The 25,471-nt window shown below is 39.9% G+C and overlaps 1 protein-coding gene across 1 annotated transcript in view; it reads right to left on the bottom strand.

Annotated features, from left to right (window-relative positions):
• Positions 1 to 7,285: 7,285 nt before the first annotated feature.
• Positions 7,286 to 25,471, bottom strand: part of SLC35B4 (solute carrier family 35 member B4) — a 36,310-nt gene continuing 18,124 nt past the window's right edge. The window contains exons 2-10 of the mRNA XM_060156641.1: positions 24,453 to 24,566; positions 21,243 to 21,345; positions 20,014 to 20,063; positions 17,589 to 17,670; positions 17,309 to 17,369; positions 15,687 to 15,796; positions 14,270 to 14,345; positions 10,797 to 10,872; positions 7,286 to 9,998 (exon numbers count right to left, since the gene is read on the bottom strand). Coding sequence (XP_060012624.1) covers positions 9,752 to 9,998; positions 10,797 to 10,872; positions 14,270 to 14,345; positions 15,687 to 15,796; positions 17,309 to 17,369; positions 17,589 to 17,670; positions 20,014 to 20,063; positions 21,243 to 21,345; positions 24,453 to 24,566 — 919 coding nt within the window. The 3' untranslated portion in view covers positions 7,286 to 9,751. The remainder of the gene's footprint in view (positions 9,999 to 10,796; positions 10,873 to 14,269; positions 14,346 to 15,686; positions 15,797 to 17,308; positions 17,370 to 17,588; positions 17,671 to 20,013; positions 20,064 to 21,242; positions 21,346 to 24,452; positions 24,567 to 25,471) is intronic.

The following is a 25,471-nucleotide window of genomic DNA, read 5'->3' as shown; positions in this document are numbered from 1 at the left end:
ACAGACTTTAAAACAAAGATGGTTAAAAGAGACAAAAAGGACGTTACACAATGATCAAGGTATCAATCCAAGAAGAATATATAACAATTGTAATTATATATGCACCCAACATTGGAACAACTAAATACATAAACCAAATATTAACATAAAGGGAGAAATTTACAGTAACACAGTAATGGTAGTAACGCACCCCTCTTACATCAATGGACAGGTCATCCAGACAGAAAATCAATATGGAAACACTGGCCTTAAATGACACATTAGACCACATGGACTTAACAGCTATATATAGAACATTCCATCTAAAAGCAGCAGAATACACATTCTTTTCAAGTGCACATTGAACATTCTCCAGGAAAAATCACATGCTAGGCCACAAAGCCAGCCTCAGTAAATTTAAGAAAACTAAAATCATAATCAGGCATCTTTTCCAACCACAATGCTATGATACTAGAAATCAAATACAAGAAAAAACACTGCAAAAAACACAAATACATGGAGGCTAAACAATATGCTACTAAACAATCAATGCATCACTGAAGAAATCAAAGAAGAAATTTAAAAATACCTGGAGACAAATGAAAATGAAAACACAAAGATCCAAAATCTATGAGACACATCAAAAGCAGTCCTAAGAGGGAAGTTTATATCAATACAAGCTTACCTCAGGAAACAAGAAAAATCTCAAATAAACAACCTAACTTTATACCTAAAGGAACCAGAAAAATAACAAAACACAAAGTTAGTAGAAGGAAAGAAATCATAAAGATCAGAGCAGACATAGAGACTGAAAAAACAATAGAAAAGAACAATGAAAGTATGAGCTGGTTCTTTGAAAAGATAAACAAGATAAACAAAAGTAACAAACCTCTAACTATACTCATCAACTCAATAAAATCAGAAATGAAAAAAAGTTATAACCAAAAATACAAAGGATAAGAGATTACTGTGAACTATATGCCAATAAAATGGACAAGCTATAAGAAACATACAAATACCTAGCAACATACAATCTCCCAAGATTAAACCACAAAGAACTAGAAATATGGACAGTATCAGTAATCAAACGAATGAATAATCAAAAAAAAAAAAAAAAACTCCCCCCAAACGAAAGTCCAGGACCAGATGGCTTCATAGGTGAATTCTACCAAGCATTTAGAAAAGAGTTAACACCTATCCTTCTGAAACTATTCCAAAAAACTGCAGAGGAAGGAACTCTTCCAAACTCATTCTACTAGGCTAGCATCACCCTGATACCAGAACTAGACAAAGATATCAGAAAAAAAAGAAAACAGGCCAATATCACTGATGAACACAGGTGCAAAAATCCTCAACAAAATACTAGCAAACCAAATTCAACAATACATGAAAAGAATCATACACCATGATCAAGTGGGATTTAACCCAGGGATGCAAGAATGGTTCAATATCAAAATCAATGTGATATACCACATTAATAAAAGCCATATGAAGAATAAAAAGCATATGATCATCTCAACAGATGCAAAAAAAGCTTTTGACAAAATTCAATATCCATTTATGATAAAAGTTCTCCAGAAAGTGGGTATAGAGGGAACATACCTCAACAATAATAAAGGCCATATGTGATAAGCCCACAGCTAACATCATACTCTATGGTGAAAAGCTGAAATTATTCCTCTAAGGTCAGGAATGAGATAAGAATGCCCACTCTCACAACTTTTAGTCAACGTATTGGAAGTCCTAGCTATGGCAATCAGACAAGAAAAAGAAAGAAAAGGAATTCAAACTGGAAAGGAAAAAGGAAAACCATCACTGTTTGCAGATGACATGATACTATACATAGGATATCCTAAAGAGAGCACCAAAAAACTACTAGAGCTCATCAATGATTTCAGTAAAGTTGCAGGATACGTAATTAATATACAGAAATCTGTTGCATTTCTATACACTAAAAACAAACCATTAGAAAGCAAAATTAACAAAACCATCTCATTTATAATCGCATCAAAAAGAATAAAACACCTAGGAATAAACCCACCTAAGGAGGTAAAAGACTTGTACTCAGAAAACTATAAGACTCTGATGAAAGTGAAGACAACACAAACAGATGGAAAGATGTACCATGTTCATGTATTGAAAGAATTGATATTGTTAAAATAGCCATACTACCCAAGGCACTCTACAGATTCAATGCATTCCCTCTCAAAATACCTGTGGCATTTTTTTTTACAGAACTAGAACGAATAAATTTAAAATTTGTTCAGAAACACAAAAGACCCCCAAATAGCCAGAACAATCTTGAGAAAGAAGTATGGAAATGAAGGTATCATGCTCCCTGACTTCAGACTATACTACAAAGCTACAGTAATCAAAACAGTATAGTACTGGCACAAAAACAGACACACAGATCGATGGAACATAATAGCCCAGAAATAAACCCACACACTTCTGGACAATCTAGGACAAAGGAGGCAAGAATGCATAATGGAGAAAAGACAGTCTTTTCAATAAGTGTGGAGAAAAGACAGTCTTTTCAATAAGTGGTGCTGTGAAAACTTGACAGCTACGTGTAAAAGAATGAAATTAGAACATTCTCTAACACCATATATAAAAATAAATTAAAATGGATTAAAGACCTAAATGTAAGACTGGAAACCAAAAAGAAAACATAGGTAGAACACTCTTCAGCATCAATCGTAGCAATATTTTTTTCTATCTGTGTCCTAAGGCAAAAGAAACAAAAGCAAAAATTAAACTTAAAAGCTTTTGCGCAGCAAAGGAAACCATCAACAAAACAAAAAGACAATCTACTGAATGGGAGAAGATATTTGCAAATGATAAGACTGATAAGGGGTTAATATCCAAAATATATAAACAGCTCATAAAACTCAATATCAAAAAACAACCCAATTAAAAAGCAGGCAGAAGATCTGATGGACATTTTTCCAAAGAAAACATACAATGGCCAACAGGCACATGAAAAGATGGTCAACATCACTAATCATCAGATTAGTAATGCAAATCAAAACCCAGTGAGAGGACTTCCCTGGTGGCGCAGTGGTTAAGAATCCACCTGCCAATGTAGGGGACATGGGTTCGAGCCCTGGTCCGGGAAGATCCCGCATGCTGCAGAGCAACTAAGCCTGTGTGCCACAACTATTAAGCCTGCGCTCTAGAGCCTGTGAGCCACAACTACTGAGTCCATGCGCCACAATTACTGAAGCCCACGCGCCTAGAGCCCATGCTCTAGGTGGCTCAAGAGAAGCCACCACAATGAGAAGCCTGCACACCGCAATGAAGAGTAGCCCCTGCTTGCCGCAACTAGAGAAAGCCTGCACGCAGCAATGAAGACCCAACGCAGCCAAAAATAAAATAAATCAATTAAAAAAGAACAACCCAATGAGATATTACTTCACATTTGTCAGAATGGCCATCATCAAAAAGACCATACAAAACAAATGTTGGAGAGGATGTGGAGAAAAGGGAACCCTCGTGCACTGTTGCTGGGAATGTAAATTAGTGCAGCCGCTGTGGAAAACAGCATGGAGGTTCCTCAAAAAAGCTCCAGAACTACCTTATGATCCGGCAATTTCACTCCTGGGTATATATCCAAAGAAAATGAAAACATTAATATACATGCACCCCAATGTTCACAGCAGCATTCTCTACAGTAGCCAAGACATGGAAGCAACCTAAGTGTCCATCAACTGATCAATGGATAAAGATGTGTATATACACAATGGGACAGTACTCAGCCAAACAAAAGAAGGAAAGTTTGCCATTTGCAACAACATGGATGGACCTGGAGGGTATTACACTTAGTGAAATAAGACGGAGAAAGACAAATACTGTTTGTTGTCTCTTATATATGGAATCTAAAAAAAAAAAACAAAACTAGTGAATATAATAAAAAAGTAACAGCTCACAGATATATAGATATATAAACTAGCTGTTATCAGTGGAGAGAGGGAAGGGGGAGGGGCAAGATAGGGGTAGGGGATTAAGAGATACAGACGTCTATGTATAAAATAAATAAGCTACAAGGATATATTATATATACAGCACAGGGAATACAGCCAGTATTTTGTAATAACCATAAACGGAGTATAATCTATAAAGCTTTTGAGTCACTACGTGGTACACCCGAAACTAACATATTTTGTAAATTGAGTATACTGCAAAAAAAAAAACAGATTGGGTGTGGTAAACTGCTTTGAAAGTTGCTTTTGCATTAAGATTCATTTAGAAACTAACACACCATTGTAAAGCAACTGTACTCCAATAAAGATGTTTTAAAAAAAAAAAAGATTCATTTAAAGGCAACAGGTGGAAGATAAAGAGAGCTGGCCATTGCAACATTACAAAAATAACGTTTCTATTAAGGCAAAGAGGTTTTGAGAGATTTGCTACAGAAACTTACTGCCATGAACCTCTAAAATCTCCCAAGGTAAGCCGATCCTCTTTAAATTTCTTAAATAGAAACTGACCTGTCGCCTGAGAAGTGGTTTGTGATTGATCCAGCTGCCAGGCATTAGAAGACACGTTGCTTACCATCGTTTGTAGTAAAATGTCCCACCACTATACAAGGCAAAAATTGTAGAGCTTTTGAAACTGCACACAGGCACTTGAAAGGTAATGGTGACTGGAAACACCTGCAAGAAATTTATCACTTTTATTAAAAAGCAATGATTGTACAATTCCAGAAAAAAAACCAGGTGTCTGATGAGTTGTTTCTGAAGGTAGAAAATAGCTCTTTATAAGAAATCATAGTAAAAAGACTCATTCAATTTGTTTGGCAAAACATTTTATTCACAAAATGTCCCTTTCCTCCTTAACTCTCAGCTCAAATAACTTGTAAGGCTGGAAGCCGACATCTGATATTTACACAGCTCAAAATCTGAATACTCACTAATGTCTTAGCTGTTCTACATATTCTGCTGCTGTCTAGTCCCCTCCTCCCCCATCTCTGTTCTTAAATCACAATATGAATGAAGAGCTCGGAGGCTGGATAAATCAAATCCCCATCATCCCTCCCCAGCCCCACAACACATAATCTGTTAAGAAATCCTACTTAAAAATCATCCCCTTTTTCTTTGGAGGATGATGCCATTCTCTGGAATGAAAGCAACTCACACAGAAATGATTTGTGATTGCAAGTGATACACAAAGACATTTTTATCACGTTGGGGAATAACTACTGCTTCTCTCGGTTCACGGGAGTCTTCTTTACATCTTAAAAACTATAAATAATCCAATGTGCCAAAGAATTATTACCACTTTTCCCTTAAAAAATATGGGTCTTATTTCTTCTAAATGTAGACGAAGCTTTTCCCCTCACCTATCTCTGGTACCCGCACAGCTTGCCTTACTTGATTGAAATTGAGGACATTTTGCAGGATCTTAGCGATTTAAGTAGGTAAAGCTCAGAGGAATGTCTCAGTATGATACTGAGGAGACAAAAAGACAATGAGCTCTAGGCATCAGCTGATGCAAACCAACTCTACCAGCTTTGGAGATGTAAGGGTCACCCCAGGCAGCCTACTCCAAAAGCTTTCAAGCATCTTTAATGGTCCCCTGAGGGCAGCTCCTGGCACTGAGCGTCAAATAGATGGAAGGTGCTAAGTTTGTAATGCTCTGCCCTCCTCCCACCAGGCAACCGGAGGACAAAAAGCCGAATACCCACAACTCCTGGTGTGTATCCTTCCTTCCCTCTCTGGCTTAGAATCTTAGGAATGTTTCGTCTTACTCGTTTTCTTGCTAATCAACTGATGAAGAGTGGGAATGGGTATCAGGAACCATTAGAAGGTTTCTCCGAAACTTGAGGGAATAAGAGATCTTGGTAAGGGTTTATTTATTCATGGGACAAAAGTCAGAGCCTGGTCCCTCCCTTCTCTGCAAGGTCCACTGTGAGGAAGCTGCTAGAAAGAGAGAGCACACACTACAGAGTCTCCCACCCCAGCCTGGTACACACTGAACATATTCCAATGCTTATGACTAGTTATTTTACTGACACTGTTTATACTCGTTTTCAAAGGTCACGCATCTGTAATAAAAATGGATTTTATCTATATTGACAGTTCTTTCAACCCAAGACTGAACTACCACAGGTAAATTCCATGCACATTTTTCAGAATAAAGCTATTGAGACCAAAATGCTCATAATTCTATTTACTCCTAGGCAAAGAGAAACAAACTACAACAAATTGTAGGATCTTGATTTCAGATCTCTACGTTGGGGTGCCTCTCAATGTGCATCTGTGGAGATGCTCAGGTCTTTGTTACACAGTCTCATACGCCAGCTGTCCATCAATGAGCATGTCCACCAGCCCAGAGCTAATTCACTGGTTTACAATTACTCCTGACCTAATGCTTTCCACCTCCTCTCACCACAGGCATTTGGCACTGGGAGTGAAGTCAGCTAGAGGCAGGGTAAAAATGAGCAAAATACAGATACTACTGCTTTCCAAATATAGACAGGAACGTGGTAAGGATTCTCAGCCCCACTTTGAGCTACAACAGAACATATAAATATTTTCACATTACATTATTATATTAAATCCCATTCATATTCATCTACACATACATTCACATACTCTGCCAGATATTCGCATCCTTATGGACACACCCCCCTAGTATCAATGCATAACAAGATACGTGCTACACAGATACGTATACCCTGTAAAAATCCACAGAGAAACACCCAGAGGCCCCAAAGAATAGAGGCATAAACAGATACAAGATTAGTAGAAAACTACGTGAGTGACCAGAGGTTGCTGAAGAAACTGGAAGTGGGGATCAGAAGTGAAAAAAACATGCAGAAGGGAGGAAACGTGCTCAGGAAATGACTGCGAGATATTAGAATCCTTCAAAATGATCAGGTGACCTTCCCAGAAGAATGGAAGGGGTTTGGTAGGGGTGGCACAGATCAGCTCAGCTTTCGTGGTTTTTCTTCACTCAACACAATGACCTAGTCAAAGTACCGTATTCATTTTGGATAACTGGGCATGAAGAAGGAAAAAACGATTTGGATTGTGTCTAAATACTTTAGAACTAGATAGAAACTTGTCAAATGCATTAACGGTTTTAGTTGGATGAAAAAGAAAAGATCAAAAATAAATTCCTAATAAAAAATGAAAAAGCATTTATAATATGACAATAGAACTGTGGTAACGGTTCTGTACACATTAAATAAAATAATTCAAGTGTCCCCCATATTCTCCTGGTACCTCACGACTCTGGTCAAGCTGTGAAGTGAGTACACAGGTGTACACGTACACACACACACACACACACACACACACACACACACACACACACACACACACACACACACAATATTCTGGCTAGTCATTTGCTATTTGATCTTTGTTCTAAGGGTAGAGTCTTGGATGCCTTAAACACCAATCTCTCTAGTAAACAAACTAAACCCTCTATCTCTGGGGCACAAAATTACATGGTCTTGACCCAGAGAAAGATGAAAGGCATTTAATAGACATTTCTCCTCCAATTAGGGATGACTCTGACCCTCTATAAAATGGTTTACTTGCTCTTTTAACAGGGATTGAAATCAGTTCCAACTTGGATTGAAAAATAAGTTAACCAAGGGGAATAAATTGTTTAAAGAAGTATTAACTAGTGTCTGTTAGATTTATTTCCTAATAACCAAATACTAGAGAAAAAAACCAATTCCCAGGGCATTTCAGACATTCTGTTCTTACATGTGCTTATTTCACTGTATGAGTGCCTTAATCTGTCCATACATATCCTCCTGTTAATAAGACCAGCAGAGGTGTTCAGACTGAGGAACACACACACTCTAAAGTCAGAATCTAAAACCTCGTGGACCCAGTTAAATGCTGTCTGTGTACATCAACACTGTTTCAGTAACTAAAACTTGTAATATTTCCCATCAACATAAAAAAAGTGATACTACGTCATGTAAGGCTCTATCCTGTCAAGACTCCAGATATGCAGCAATCAAAGAGCCCCTGGGGACAGGTTCTTCCATTAAACAAGAAGAAAAGCAGCTTTTGTTGTTCTTGTTTTTAAGAGGATATTTAACACATGGTATTTATAGCACCATCAGTCTGAGGAACTCTAACACTACCTTTTGAGTCCATGAACAAGTTCACACCTAATTCCACATCTTTTAGTATAGACCTTCACTGGCACTGAACAGCTGTCAATGTCCAGAACCACAAATTGATCTGAAAACCCTGTGACTTAGGTGGAGAAACAGCATCCACATTTTATGTAACAAAAAACCCGAGCAGCCTAAGGGACTTCCCCAAAGCAACCTGGTGGTTCTAGGACACTTATTGCAGACCCATCAGAGAATAGCTCCAGATAGTAGAATAAACACACCACACCCTGGGTGAGCTCAAGAGACCCTGAGAGCCAAATCTCGATATAAGAACACAACCTGAACCCAGCGCAGAAGGAGAGGCCTCTGTCTGTGTGCAAATAGATGGGCTGGTAAGTCTGACGGCCTCCAGAGCACGTACCTGCGTGAGACAATGAAGGTCCGAACTGAGTGAAGGACAAGGAAATAAAAACACTGACTTTCATGCTCTCCTCTTCTCCCAAGTGATCACAACCCACACGAGAGCACACACACCTACACGTGCCATCCTGACACCATTCTTTCTCAAAGTTACCCCATGGGAGGAAAACCAGACCTTTGAAATGATTAGCAAAAGGGGGGCATGTTTCTATTAATACGTATGATAAAACACACACACTCCCATACCCATCAAGAACATAAAGATGACATCCTCCCCCCAAAAAAATTTCCATTTTACTTGTGATTTGGCCTGACTGATACACCACACCCACACCCATTGAATATATTGGTTCACGCATTAGCCTGGCTGGTCATAACTATCAGAGTTGCCAGGCGGAGCTCCCCCACGTGGAGCCCACCCTCAGTGCCTGTCTGTGCTCTCTGGGTGCCCCTGCCCCCGGAGCCAGCTTCTCCTGGGCCATCCTGGCATCACCATCTTAGCTCGAGGCTAATGAACCAGAAAAGTGAGAGAAGACAGAAAAAGTCTCTTTCCCAATTCCTACACAACCTTTCTTTCTTATTAACACTGTGCTATACAGAGATGCTGCAGGTTTGTTCTAAGTACAGAAAGCAAAAGGTGTGAAAGCATATGACTTTTGCATAGAAACAAGAAAAGGAAAAATGTGGGAAAGGATTCCCACCAGTCCTGCCCCGGGGTCACCAGGGTGCACAGGGCCACCTGCTTCTTTCCCAACACACAGGAGAAAGCCCAGCCCCAGCATCCTGGTGCGGCGGTTCACCCGGCCACTCGGTTGTTCCTGGTTGGGGGGGTGCCTGGAGCGTCTGCCTGAAAAGTGCTGCTGTGGGTGGCAGGTTAATGGAACAAGGGGAAAGGCCACAGGAGGATAAAGACTGTTACAGCAGAGAATCATCAGGACAGGGATAATCTTGTCCAAGACCGTGGATGTAAAACTAGTAGCTCTGGGGACTCAGATTTCAATAAGCAAGTACAGTGCTGAAATTCTGGTAGAAACAACAAATGGAAAGGCTGTTCAATAGTGGAGAACTGTTCTTTTTTTCCTATTTCGGGGTTGGGGGCTTCTATTCAGGGTCCACAAATGTGGGTCTGTATAGGCATGAGCAATCTGAGAAGCGCGTCCCTCTGAGGATTCTCTGGTACATGGGGGGTGATTCAGCATTAACCAAGGTGAGATGGTGGCCAGCCCCTGGCTCACTAGCCTCGGGTCTCTCTACTCCAGGAAGGCCTCAGCTCTTCTTGGCCTCCTTCTGAGGCTGGCCTTTGGTGGCTCCCAGGGTGTTCCACACCTCTGTGTACATTAGGGTCCCAATGAAGACAAACAAGGTGCCCAGCCAATGCCACCGAGTGAAAGGGTTCTGGAAGTACAAGATGGAAAAGATGAGGCTCACAAACTTGCGCAGAGTCACGACGAGGGTGACGGTGAGGGAGGCGCATTCTGTGGTCAGGATGAAGACGCCCCGGATGCACACGTACCTGGACGGGCAGGTTAAGGTGGTTTTCTGTAGGCAACCCAGAGATCAGTGGCCCAAAAAGCATGGGTGTTGGCTACAGCTGCCCTGAGGCTCTTCCTTGTAGAATATCCTGTAGAAATCCTGGCCTGCCATTCCATTTGGGGACCCTAACTTGAAACTGCCTGAAAGCCTCCTATTGTTTTTATCCTGGATTCTTGCCAGAGTTTACAGAGACGTCGCCTCCCCAGTAATGACAGAAGGTAACGCTCTCGGTAAAGGTGATCACACCTCCTCCCAAAAAGAACTCTGTAGGGCAAACGAATGAGGTGACTTCAGAGGAATGAGGTCCATCTCAATCTGTTTCATTGTTTCAAAGACTCAATGATTTTTATAATGGACTTACTGGTGGTTCCAAAGAGCCATTTTAAAAATCAGGTTTTACTTAATTTGAAATTTCTTGCAGGATTCTGTGGCAGCTTGTGAAACATCCTAGGACACTGGAAAACTCCATGTAGAAATCACAGCACATTTCTGTCATATACTAATCCTTAATTACCCATTGATTTCTACACCTCCACCCAGAGCTTTTTCTTCCTGGTGCCCTGGGACTTACTGACCCTCCACACCACCAGCATCTCTTCCCCCCTTCTTCCCGCAACAAAGGAGCTCACTGGATGGGCCTGTCTGTCTCCTGCTTACCGCAGAAGAGATCAAGGCAAAAACGAAACTCATGGCACTGCACCATTAGAAGAAAGGAATAAACATTCCTATGCCAAAATACCACAGCAAAGGCCATATGGCAGAGGGGTGCAAAGGATACTGGGTGATGACATTCATGAGGAGGTAGAACCACATGATGGGCACTATCACACCAACGACTGGAACCTGGTATAATTCTGCAAAGATAAGAGGAGAGAGAGTTGTATCACTTCCGACAGCTTATGTTTTCATCTTTTTGAACAAAGTAACACAGATGAACATAATAGAAATAGAAGCGTTATTTCTCTTGCAAATACATTTGGATCATACACTACTTACTTGCCTTGATTCGAGGCTACACCAGCCTCAAGAGTCATTACATTGGTTTCTTAAAACAAATTATAATTTATTTTACTTAAAAAAAAACTCTTTACCGTTCACCTGAATAGGACCCCACTTTACAGAGAAAGAGTGTGAAACACAGAGAGCTTCAGAATGATATGGTCTTAACTGACAGTTAACACAAGATGTAAGATAACCCATAACTAAATGCCATTTGGAAATATGTTCAATCCTTAATCAAAGAATTCTAAATTATACAAGGCTGTACCATTCTATATCTATTAAGTTAGCAATTGAACATTTATAAATAATATCCTAATCTGGCAAGGTGGTAGTGGAAGTAGCAGCCATTCAGTGGGTGATAGTATAAATTGGTGTTTTTTTGTTTTGTTTTGTTATAAATTTATTTATCTTATTTATTTTTGGCTGTGTTGGGTCTTTGTTGCTGTGCGCAGGCTTTTCTCTCTAGTTGCGGCGAGAGGGGGCTACTCTTCGTTGTGGTGTGCAGGCTTCTCATTGCGGTGGCTTCTCCTGTTGCGGAGCATGGGCTCTAGGCGCACAGGCTTCAGTAGTCATGGCTTGCAGGCTCTAGAGCGCAGGCTCAGTAGTTGTGGTGCACGGGCTTAGTTGTTCCACAGCATGTGGGATCTTCCCAGACCAGGGCTCGAACCCGTGTCCCCTGCATTGGCAAGTGGACTCTTAACCACTGCGCCACCATGGAAGCCCTAGTGTTGTTTTAAAAATCAATTTCACAATATGTATTAAGGAGCCATAAAAGTATTGCTTCTTATTCTTAGGAATTAATCCTAGTTAATTCAAAAGAAAAAAGTTTTATATATTTTGCAGTCATATTTATAATAAGGAAATACTCTGAATCAATCTAAATGTCCAATGATAGAGCAAGGACTATGTAAGCTAAGGTAAGCAAACTAGATGAGGCATTATATATGTGACCAAAAAAAAAATCGTAAAGATTATATATAGTCATATAAAAAACTCAGAATGAAAGTGAAAAAGCAAGTATAAAATTATATCTACACAAGGATTACGACTATGTAAGAATGTATGCGAACAGAGTCAGGAAGGAAACTGGTAAAATGAAATTAGCTCACGTGTAGGGTGATGAACTGTAACTTTCCTTCCTTTAAATACATTCTTATGTTAGTTTTATATCATGAGACTTGCACACTAAATATGTGGGAGGAAATAAAATATCCAAGATCAGAGAATAAGGACATAGTAATCCTCGAAGGGTCAGGTTTTTTTATATTGCTAAATTGTTTGTGGGGCTTGAGTTATACAGCATAACTGAGGAAAGTGTAACAAAGTGATGTTGAGATCTGGTTAGTAAATGAACATTAATTTTCTTTTGCAAAAAATAAAAATTCATATATATAAATAATTTATTAAAATTGTATGTCTGGACTAGTGGGAAATCCCCATAATTTGGTATTCTATTGTCTTTGAAACACTTAGCAAGTATTGAAATGAAAAGAAAGTTAACAAATATTATTACTGTTTAATCACTTCAGAGATTCACTGTATCAATTTGCTGAGGAAAGACAATCAGTATGACATAAAGTATTTAGACAGATGTACAGTTCCCTTAGAATATTCAAGGATAACACGTTCATCTGAGACACTTAAGCAAGAGAAAAAAATGTGTACTTCACTTAGGAATGATTCTAAAGATTCCATTTTTTGAAAGCAGACGTTAAAAAATTTTTTATAAAAATACCCATCCCTGTGACTTTTAGAAGGAGCATTCTAGTAACTAAATCAATATCAATCCTAAGGAATTTGATAATGTGTTTATTTCCATAGCCCTTTGCTATGTGGGGACTCTTAGAGACCTTAAAAACCACTGCATCAAAAATCAGCTATATGTCAATTATACCTCAATAAAAAAAAGTCAGGGGCTTCCCTGGTGGCGAAGTGGTTGAGAGTCCGCCTGCCGATGCAGGGGACACGGGTTCGTGCCCCGGTCCGGGAAGATCCCACATGCCGCAGAGCGGCTGGGCCCGTGAGCCATGGCCGCTGAGCCTGCACATCCGGAGCCTGTGCTCCGCAACGGGAGAGGCCACAACAGTGAGAGGCCCGCATACTGAAAAAAAAAAAAAAAAAAAAAGTCAGAAATGATTGAGTAATTGAGTAGTTCAGAGCCTTAAAAACTTTCTTACACATTGCCACCATCATACTTTTTGCAAGCAAACGGGACAGGCGATTCTGCAAACTCAAACAGAGAACAGTCACAACTTCACAACTTGTGACCAGATAGCAAACAAATGTTTACTCAGCACCTACTGTCATTCTACAAAATACACTTACCATTTTAGGTCTGAGCAACATGAAGACTTAATTTTAAAAGTGTGTATTTGTTCCTTGTGTATTCATTTGTCTGTATAACAAGCTACGTGTTTTAGTAGATAATAGGATTATATCAGTAATTTATTTGAAGTTAACTGGCAATTATTAGCTAATTTATTAAATCCTTTAAAAAGTAATAGCTAGGGGCTTTCCTGGTGGCGCAGTGGTTGAGAGTCCGCCTGCCTATGCAGGGGACACGGGTTTGTGCCCCGGTCCGGGAAGATCCCACGTGCTGCGGAGCGGCTGGGCCCGTGAGCCATGGCCGCTGAGCCTGCGCGTCCGGAGCCTGTGCTCCGCAACGGGAGAGACCACAACAGTGAGAGGCCCGCGTACCGCAAAAAAAAAAAAAAAAAAAAGTAATAGCTAACTTACACTGTAGACATTTGAACTAATTTTGTTTACTCCTGCTGCCTATCTGCCCTATAACTAGGAAAAAGCCCTGTCATCATTTTTGTTCCTCCTTGCTCAGAGGCAGCTCGGCCTGGATCTGTGAGCAGACTGCCTTTCCCAGCAGAGAACAGGAGTAAAGAAGCTGGACTGCTGCCCAACTTCTCACGGCTCCAGTCACTGCAGTATTATTACTATTTGTTTGCATTCTCAGAACATCATACATTGCACATTCAAATGCAAACACAAATTCCACAGCAAAACACAAAATTTGAAGATACTGTCTTACTTCATTGATTGAGAAGTGCCTAAAAGGCTTTTGCTGCTGCAACCACTGACTAACGGCACTATATTCCAGGAAGGTGGAATGGGGACTGTTTCCAGGGTGACAGATGATTTGGATAAGACCATGAAAAAAGCAGTGGTCAAGTCGAGAGTAAAATGGAGACGCTGCCTCTGAAACTGTTAGGTAATTCTACTAGATAACCCCAAACTCACCAGAATTATTGAATAGAACGGCATGGTCATAAATGTCAGAAGCCAGGAAGATGAAACCAGGAAGTGGAAGGGCATGCTAGGGGAAGAAACATTTCATGTAAATTTAAATGCAAAAACATTATAGAAGAATTAGAGTATCTTTACACTGATTGAAAGTTTTACAAGTTGTTTAACAAGCAATATCAAGAAAAGCAAGTCAGACTTATTTATTAAGTTAAAAGTATCCAGTGCTACTGACCACTTACATTGTAGGGCATGATATCAACCCCCAAATTACAGTTCTTGCCCTTTGAAGTCTGATGGTCATTACACACAAAACAAAAAAATAGAGCCAGCATCCTTTCCTCGACAAAAGGGAATGGAAAATTGAAACACACAGTCATTCTGCCCAAAGGATCTGCTACATTTTACTATTTCTACTATTTACTATAACGGATTTAAAAATTATATGGAACGTGCAGGCAGATTTTAGGGTGTTCAGGAAACTAGTGGGAAAAGAGAGTGGAGGACAATATGAAGTCAGGGATAAAGAAATGAAGACAAGAATAAGAAGAGATTGAAGAGGAAGGGGAAACAATAGGTAAGCAAAGATAAGGTGCTTGACAACAACCCACCACTACTACCACCATGATAACAAGGAATCACAGTAAACGTTTACCAAGCAGTTAACTATACACAGGTACCATGCTAAAAGAAACACGGAAACCAAACAGAATGTTCCTTTATTTTTTAAATTCTCAGCCGCATACTCTAGTTCTATGTAAATGTCTCAAGTTGCTTGTCTGCAACTTCAGTACAAACGGTTGGCAGGGAAGGAATCCCTGAGATTACTGAATCTGGAGGCAATGATATCACCATGACCTTGAGGAGCCGGGCATTATTTCAACAGAAAAGACGGGGGAGAAAGAGGAAAGTTAGAGGAGGTGGCTCTAGATCAGCAGTTTCAAACAAGAAGCGAAAGCGTATATAATTAACTAATTAAACTCTCCATCAAAGGAATAAAGCCCATCGGAGGGACTTACTCCTCAAATCCCATCTTCCCCAACTCTCCCAAATGCCTGACCGCACATATTCTCCTCGGCACGGGGTTTCTGAAACTTCTATTCCCTTTCTAGGTTTCCATAGTGGTTTTAACTTGATTTCATCTATAGGAACATTGGGTTCCTTGTCCCTTGGGGTTGTTCCTGGTTGGCAGACATGTTCTGTTCACACTGACTGATAATGATCACCTCGTGTAGAGAACTGTGGCAGCCTATTAAAACTGCCAAAGTCCGTGGGCCCCAAAACAGTTTATTGGATAATAAATTGATCCTTTGACTACATCAGAAGGATGACATATCACATTTGAAATAACATATTACAATAACAGTAACAACTCAATAATTTTCATCTTCCCTGGGTTCAAGAAACTGCTTACATTATAAAACAAAGCCTCCTTGGAGTGTTTCCCAAATTGTTTGTACAGAGTCTCTTGGAAAATACCCATCCTTGCTGACATCAGAAGAGCGAAAGTCAGTGCCCCAATACCTAAAAAGCAAACATCGAGTTACAAGATGCCTGCATTTGCTAACTTCCAGATCTTTTCTTAAAGAACATTAAGTTCTACAAACATTACACACTAAATGTGCAACATGTACAAAATTTAAAAAGAAATAAAAATCAACCACAATATTACCATCCAGTCCTAAACAGTTTGCTATCTCTCTCTGCGTATATACTTAGGTAGATATTTTATGCTGAGACAGGATCATAATGAATATATAATTTTATATCTTGCTTTCTTCACGACCTTTTTCCTGGATTTTCCTTCAAGTCATTCATTAAAATTTTTTCAAAAGTATGGCTGCATATTATTCTATCATGTGGATGTACCATACTTAAATGTCTTATAATAGGAGAATGGTTAGATTACTTCCAATTATTTCATCATTAAAATCAATGTACATCCTAGTACATAAATCTTTAAACAAAATGTTGATTATTTCCTTAGGATACACTCTCATAAGGGGGATTACTGAGTCAAAGGTTGTAGACATTTTAAAAACTCAATACATACACATACTTTTTTTCCCAGAAAGGCTGTGTCAATTTACCATAAACAGTTTATATGGAAATGGTTGCCTTTCTGCATCCTCAGCAGCAATGAGAATAATCATTTATTATCTTGCCAATATAAGAGACCAAAATTAAAAGGTACTGCATTTTGGTTTCAATTTGCATTTCTTTGATTACTAGACTAGCAAGGCTGAACGTAAGTTTACTGAACATTAATTTTGTCCCCATGAATTGTGTGTTCATGTCTTTTGCAAGTTCTTATTGGATAAAGTATCTTTCTAATAGCTGATAAAGAGCTTTCTATGTTAAGAACAACAATCTAAAGAGATAAAGTTTCAAAGTCAAGAGGCGAGGAGAATAGTTCTTTCATTGCTACTTTTCTTCCATTTGGTCAGTCTCAATATCTTATTGCCATCACTAACTTTCCTCTCTCTATCATACACAGCAAGGGCAAAGCTCTATAGGAGTTGTTTAATTAATTCAACAAAGAGATATTTGTATTTTTAAAAACTCCCCAGGAGATTGTGATGATCCGTCAGGTTTGGGAACATTGCCATGTGGAACAGCTTATGAGGAAAATAAATCTAAGATTTAGAAATGGGTCCCTTGGAAATTTAAAGAGTCAACTGCTGTAATGTGCCCTCCTTTTGTAGAAGCTTCTGCTCAGCAGACAGATCATAAAGAAATGGATGATACTCTATTGCTCCCAGAGAGTGTGATGGACAACTAGACACAGACTTTTCTTTCTACACCCGTGGCAACCAAGACAGCATCCATGCTGTAGAACACAGTACTATGAATACAGACTTTTTTTTTTCATTTCTTGAACACTAAGGTTCAGAGATATATAATCCCAGATGCCTCTCTCTTCTATGGCATAATTTGTTTAGCCAAAGCTTCTTGCCAAGAAACATATCCCTTAGGAGAAACCTCTGAAAACAGAACTGCAGAGGCAATTAGCTTTATTGTAATTACTGTACTTGCCTAGAAACCACCACGCAAATGCCTGGAATCCATCATTCTCACTCGAGCTGGACTGGGAAGTCTAGGAAATAAGAAAAAATACGAGGTACAGAGACCAGAACTACATTCAAGGGGCCTCAATACAAGGGAAATATTTATGTTACCCGTTTCCCTCTACTCTTCTCTTTCAGAGATTTAAATCCTTGTATTACAGGAGTATTTACATTTATTATATCATTAATAAGTACCTGGGCCCCCAAGGCAAGTAGTGAATAGAAATCATTTGTGAACAGATTCTTACCACCTGCTTTGCTGACATGAAAGTGCAAATAAATATCCCCACAGACACCAGGGCAATGGAGGCGTATTTGAATACACTGTATCTGCAAAGATAAGAAAAAGAGCACCTCAGGAAAGCGCAGATACAAATTTCCACAGGACACTGACAGTCAGATGGTACATGAGAGTACAAGTCACCAAAACACAATCAAGGGGATCACTTCCCAGCAGAGTCCACGTAAGTCTGTGCGTGAAAAGAATCAGGATGCCGACTAGTTTCTAAACAGCGCCCCTTCTGGTGGTGGTTAAGACAGTTTGTTTCCCGTAGTTTGTGCACCAATAGATTGTTTCATCAGAAAACAAAGATAGGCCAGACATGACAGCCCATCCTGCTCTCGAGTCCGGATGAAAGCCTGCTAGATCTTAAGGGGTGCCCGTTGCTTTCCCTGGCTTCTGGGGCCCAGACCTGAGTGTGAAGAGACACAGCATGAGAGGAAGGGCGGAAGGAATATCAGGGACAAGCAGCAGGGGAGGGCACTGTCTTTACGTCTCTTAAATATTGTTTTGAAATGTTGGCATAGTTGGATAAAGCAAGTAATATGAAACTAATAGAACTATTAGCAGTAGTAAGAGTGGCATTTCACATTAACTAAAATAGTATCAATTAACGTCCCTCTCAGGCTCTTGGTGATAAAGCAAAAGGCCTCAGACAGGAATGAAAAGAAGTTAAAACCTTATATCTGAAGTTTTCTACTCAAATACTTTGTATAGTTCTGGTCACAGCACCTCAGAAAATGGCCAACGGAACTGGCTGCGGGGCAGAGCAAGGGGCCAAGCGCACCATGCTAGAGAAGAGGGGCGGGCGAGGACACAGGCGCTGCTGCGGGCACACAGAAACATAAGGGAACTCTCCAGTCTGCAAAGATCAGATAGGGAGGTCTCAAATTCAGGCCTAAACAATAATGAAGGGCATGGTTAAGGTGAATATAGATTTGGTCTTCAAATCCTGGAAAAGGGAACACACTATAAACTTGACGGGTGCTACTCAAGATAAACAAAAGGAGAGAATTACTAAACCATGATATTAGACAGTTAGCTTAGGGAAATTCCTGTTCTCTGGGGGATACAGACTGGAGAGAGTCAAAAAAGACTTAGAGAGATTCCAGATGACAGACTAAAAACAAGCTCTTAAGGAAAACTGCAGTGTTTAAGGCCCCCCGACATTTGGGGTATGTCAGGAGAATACATTCCTTTTATAATAAGTTCTTTTGTATCCCTGCTATGCGCCAAAATCAAAGGTTGGAAAGACCACGGGTCTGTCCCAATGTGACCTTTACATTACCAAGAAGCACAGGGGTCCCTTCAAAGATAATGAACCTGACCATTACCTCCCTGTGCTTGAATAGAGAGAACCTAGAAAAGAAATCAACTACAATGGTGCTTATCTGGGGAATACATAAGCCTCAGGAGACAAAGAGCTCATGGTAAGGAGCCTTTTCATGACACAGCCCTTATTACTTAAAAACTCTAGCTTCCCACACTGAATCGACAGCTACTTTCCAAGCTGGTACAGAGGGTTTTAATACTTCGGGCTGGGTACTAAATACATTGAAAAGCAGGCACCAACTTGCACGATTTTGGCCTCAACAGTGAGGATGAACTTCCCCCTGAGAAGTGTTCCAGACTGCACGGGCTGTCTCTGCCCCACACCTCTCCTCCCTGGGAGTGAGGCTCCGAATGAAGGTGAGAGACAAATGCTTGGCAACAGCATCCCAGATACTTCTGATATTTCCCAGACGTACCCAGAGAGAGCCACTGGCGACGGTTACAAAGAAGGGTCCTGAAACTTTTCATCGCATCTTGTTTGGCCACTTGGGCCTTTGTTAGGAATTTTCTTTATAATACGTATGATTATTTCTTAGCTCATTATGTTGTACGCTTCCTAGGACAGCACTGTCCCACAGAACTCCAGGGAAGCTGGCGACGTCCCGCATCTGGGCTCTCCAAGGCGGTCACCACTAGCCACATGTAGCTGCTGAGCACTTAAAATGTGACTAGTGAGATGGAGAAACTATATATTTAATTTTATTTACTTTTTAATATTTAAAATTAAATGTAAATAGTCACATGTAGCCAGTGGTGACCACGTGGGACAGTGAAGTTCTAGATCAATTGGCTTCGTAGATTAGTATGGTACTAAAGATTCAATGATGACAAGAGTTTATTAATTCTACACAGAGAATATGCTGCTCCAAAGCCACAGGTGGGGCCTCTTACCTGGTCCACTGCCTCAGGAATGAGCACCACTGTCACAGACAGAACTAAGAAGCAAGGCAGATGGCCAAGCACAAACTTATCATCACTATGAGAAAAGGAATCCAGATGAGCTTATGGCTGGGGCTCAGCTTATCCTTCCTATACACAAAATATAAAAGAGTATTGTTTACCTTTTCTTCAAAATGATAATTCCTAGAATCATGTTGGCAATTAGAGAACCCTGTGAAAAGAGACAACAGAGTTTTAGTGCACTAGGGAAAGGAGATAACACAATTCAAGATAAGTATGAACAGGGGCAAGGTGGGGGAAACAGCTGGAAAGGAGGAGGTTAGGATGAATGATCAGTGAGGTACACCATGTTGCTAGGATGGCAGAAGTTACAAACCATAACGATCTACACGTAAAATAATACAACATTTTAAAGTTGACAATGAGAAGAAAAATGATCAATTCTCAATAAGGGGTCAAAGCTGAAGCTGGGCTAGCAGGAATGAAGTATGTTATAGACTTATTTTTGTCAAATTTCCCATCTGATTTATAGGAGCCTTTAACAAGCTTCTCCTCGCCCACAGTTTGACTGAATGAAGTTGTGCAGGGATCTGTCTCTTGTCTGGAAAGTTGTCAATCAATCAGCAAGTGTCTATTGAAAGTCTATTCTGTGATCAGTGCTCGGAAGGTCATCTTAGTCATTATAATCAGCTCTGGAAAGTTGCTTTAGGGACAGCACATTCCATCTCACAAAAATCTCAGGCCACACAGAAAAGTTATCATTCCAATTTTTACCTATTTTGCATTCTTCTGCAATCCTAACTATATTCCCTCTTGAGTTTCTTTCCTGTTCTTCTGGAAACACTCTGTTCTTATTTATATACAAACTAGCTCTCCCACCATGCATGAGGCAAAGATGAAAACCTCTGCTGCTTTGGGAGAAACCCTACCTTCATCAAGAATTTCCTTTTATGTAATTATCTGAAGTCTCTATTTTCAAAAAAAATCAGAAAAGAGAAGTATCTATATCATGTACTAGAAGTCAATGTAATTTCATGGAAGAAACAAAGAGTGATGAGAAATAAGTTAAATAACATTCATAGCAAGAATGAATATAAAACCAACCAGATGAAGAAAATTAAAGGTAAAATCTGTTATCCAGGGAAATTTTAACCTTCCTTTTATTAATCACCTGTAAGACCTCTGATAAATAAAAGTAAACCACCCACTTTCATATTTTTTTGCCCTATTTCTCAGATGAAAGCCAGCCTCTGCTTATTCATCCATGAGACCTATTCTTACACCCTAGACTTTACTCCTTATAGGCTCTTTCTACTTTTGTCATGTGTTTAATGGACCCACTTGGCTGCATTTTCCAGAGGAACATGTTCACATGAGCCGGCAGACTTACAGATCTAAATATCATGTGCAGGGGCATGGCGATGTTGAGATTCAGGGCGTAGTTGTTGACCACGCTGACGGTGAAGAACATGGTCACCATTATGGCGTAGTACCTGAGAGGCAGAGACGACAGCTCATCACACAGGATCCACGATTTCAAGAAAATCAAGTAGAGAAGGAAATACATATTTTTGGTTTAAAAAGTCTTGTGCTTATTTCCTCTGGATTAAAAGATCGTATCACTATTATCATGTGAAGTCAAGCACCAAGTACATATGAAAATACTTCACAAAGCCAGAATAACGTGGAAAAAGTTTGAACTACAGAATGTGTTCCAAGAAACACTATTATAATATTTTTCTAGTATGTACAGCAACTATAAATGAGGCTTCAAAAAGAGTTACCTGATAGACAGCAATAGGTTTTTTAAAGTGAATGGATAATTTTTATTATTGTATCAGTTCTTTGTATATAATTTTCATGTAGCTCTAAAGAACTTAAAAATTGTTAAACTCTCAAATATTTCCTCTATACATTTGTTTATACTATTAATTTTCACTGTTTCTAAAGAAAAGATGTGCTAAGTCAAGGCTTACTTTCACCCTAGCAACTGTTAAAATTATCCTACCTTGAACCGGTGGCCTCCAAATTAATGAGGGCATCATTTGACTTGCATAGATTTGTATTTAAAATTAGGGCCCCTGTTTTTTGAGAATGTATAGGTCTTTAAATAATAATAAAAAGCAAAAACTAAAAGAAATCCAGGAACTCTAATCATTTAGAAAGATAAAGGGATGAACACAAATAACAAGTTATAAATAAATTAATTACATAATTTTTAAGATGCCTTTCATACATATCAGCTTAAACCATTTAAAATGCCGTTTTTTGGTAGGTCAAAAGGGGTTGAACATCAGCAGTTTCATATGATTCAACCTAATACATTCAACAAGGGAAAAATAATATTTGAAGTACATGGCTAAAGAATGCAGGGCAAAGGTGAATAAGTGGTTCCACATTCTTCAGGAATTGTCGAAAGTCTTTGAGCACAGATCCCCATCCTTTTCACCTTTGCACATCTGGAGAAGGTGACAGCAGTGAGTCTCAAGTTATCTTCCCTGACAAGAACCAATTTTGCATTCCTGGTGAGGTAGGGGGCTATCTGCCCGTGCACACCAGGGCTAAAAGAACACAGTCTGGAAAGTCTGAAGAGCTTTACAATGAATGCAGAACACAGTAATACACACATGCAAAGTTACTGGTGAGAACTACCTCACAGCTTATAAATAATATGGTGATTTCACAAGCTTTCTTGCCCAATTTTCCTAGTTCAGTCTTGAAAAGATGCCATCTGGAGATAGAGGTCATCAAGTTCTTTCAGGATAATTAATTCCAACTATTCCACATCACTGCCTACATAGTATTGCCTAGAAATCGCTCATGGGGATGAACGACAAGAGCAAGATTTTGATTACGGCTTCCCAGATAGAAAATAAAATAGGCGGCACGAACTGCACACATGGGAGCATGGTTGTTACGGCAGGTTCACGGGGAGCCTCCAAGGGCAGGTTAGGGAGTTTGGGCTTCACTTTGAATCTAACGGTGACCTGAGTGCATGTGGAGTGGGTGTCGTGATACAATGGTAGGAAGTTGAAATGGAGGGATGAAGAGGTGATAGGCAGGAGGTCAGCCAACCAGGCTATTATTATAAAAGTCATGGCGAGAGTGAATACGTTCCTGAACTGTGCTAGTGGCAGCCAGAGAAGAAAGAAATAGTGGAAGGAGGAGGGAAAGGACCAGAGGAATCAAAAAATGCTGGGGTTCCTACTCTGATATAAATGCTGGTCTTGGGAGCAGAAAGTTTTATGCAGATACTAAAGCCAATGGGGGAAGGGAAAGTATTCAGAATATTTAGCATCACCTTGGGATATTTAAAAATACAATATTAGTAACAAAATTCAGCCAGATTTTCTACAGTGGGCTACTCAGGAAGGCTGCAAAATAACACCAATGAATCTTAGCCAGTCCTTGGATGCATTCACACCAGAACGTCCCTCTCAAAGGGATTAAGTGACACTATCCTACTAAATACAACTGGATGGATTACACTTTGTGTGTGTGTGGTTCTTTCTTTTAATTTAACAACAAGGACCTATTGTACAGCACAGGGAACTCTACTCAGTATTCTGTAATAACCTATACAGGAAAAGAATCTGAAAAAGAATGGATATATGTATAACTGAATCACTTTGCTGTACACCTGAAACTAATACATTGCAAATCAACTATACCCCAATATAAAACAAAAATAAAATTAAATTTAAAAAATACACTTTGAGGGCTTCCCTGGTGGCGCAGTGATTGAGAGTCCGCCTGCCGATGCAGGGGACACGGGTTCGTGCCCCGGTCCGGGAAGATCCCACATGCCGCGAAGCAGCTGGGCCCGTGAGCCATGGCCGCGGAGCATGCCCATCCGGAGCCTGTGCTCCTCAACGGGAGAGGCCACAACAGTGAGAGGCCCGCGTACCGCAAAAAAAAAAAAAAAAAAAATACACTTTGATTTCAAGTCTCTCACAGCAAGAATGCTGTTTTCAATACACTGTTCGTTATAAGATCTGCCCTGTTTTCTGTTTGGCCCCATGAGTACAGTTATGCAAATTTGGACTAATGGATGGAGGTCTGGAAGCAACAATTTTACCTTAGCTTGCAGTTCATTTTCTTTTGATTGAGGTGACAGTCACATAACATAAAATCCACCATTTTAAAGTGAACAATTCGGTGGTATTTAGTACACTTACAATGTTGTGTAACTACCACCTCTATCTCCAAAAGCCATTAGTCTTGTAAAAGTAACAATGATACCACTCTTAACATATTTGATAACTTTACCAACAAGAAGAAAATATGCATAACTGGTTAAAAATTGGTTGTCACACCAGGCCTTTGACCATATACCAGACAGACACAGACAGACACACGCACACATATATATAGTTGCCTCCATCAGAGTTATTTTAAGTGTCATGGCAGGAATTTTATTCTAAGAATAGGCTCCCTGCAGTGTCACAATGTATTAAATTCAGAAAATGAATTATTCTACTGATATATTTGGTACCAATCTTATAAAACGATGCCTCATATTCCTTTTGTATACATACCAGAAAAGCTCTTAACTTAGAAAAAAAAAAAAAGGCTAAAAAGAGACTTCAATGCGCCATACCTTATTGGGATAGCTGGATGCTTCCTTCCCAAGTCAGCTTCAAAGAGGAAGCCTTCCACAGCGATAAATAAAAATTGTGCAAATGTCACGATGTTCCCGCATCCTGGATGCTTCCTGTGTAGTGAATAAAAAGAAAAAAAAAAAAGACACAGAAAACTGAGATAAAGAGCACTAAGAATTGTTTTATTCATAGTTCAGAATAACAGGGAAGATGGATTTCTGTTACCCATTGTCCTTCTTTATCTCAGTTTTCATATCCCACGGATCACACACACTTAGCAACAGACCCACAGAGAAGAACGTCAGCTTTCTTCCTTTACTCTTGCACGGGTATAGCAGGCCATGAGTAAGAATGATAACGCTCGTTCCTAGAACTATGATACAATTTTCCCGGTAAACTGTAGGAAGTTGGTCACAGGTTCTCGTTGAGATCCTCACTTAACCAAGAGGGCTTTAGTCCAGATCCTCGTCAGCTTGGGCACAAGGCCCAAGGACAGAAACATGCTCAGATCTCCTGTAATGTTTACATATCCTCCCAACCAGGATATCTCCGAGACTGCTGTCAATCAAAGACTCCTACCCAGTGTTAATGACAGGGATGTTACCTTAGACAGAATCCTCATGGGGGCAACAATGGTGGGGGGCTGGGGGCGGAATCTTACTATTTTTCTAAGTATAAAGCAAGGGTTATATGTACAGCACATAAGTCCATATACAGTGTACCTGCAGAGAGATGATTAGGAAAAAATGTCTACAAAGGGTCTTTGGTGGGGGCGGGGGGAGGGCCAATAATGAAGACAGGACTGAGGAGCACTGCTGCTGTCTTACTAGTCTCCACCACCCTTAACACAAATGTATCAGGGATTCAACAAACGTTCGTGGAATTCAGTGGAACCTCTTCAGTGATCTACTCAAGGGTTGGGGAATCTTCCACAGTGACCGTTACGAGCAAATCTACAAGGTAGAAAAGTTCCTCTGATATCAATCCCTCTTGAGGCACTCTGTGAAAGTTAGTTACT

Source organism: Lagenorhynchus albirostris, chromosome 8 (assembly GCF_949774975.1).
Source record: "Lagenorhynchus albirostris chromosome 8, mLagAlb1.1, whole genome shotgun sequence".
Lineage (NCBI taxonomy): Eukaryota > Metazoa > Chordata > Mammalia > Artiodactyla > Delphinidae > Lagenorhynchus > Lagenorhynchus albirostris.
Note: the sequence above shows the minus strand (reverse complement) of the source record. Positions and strands in the feature narration are given on the sequence as shown.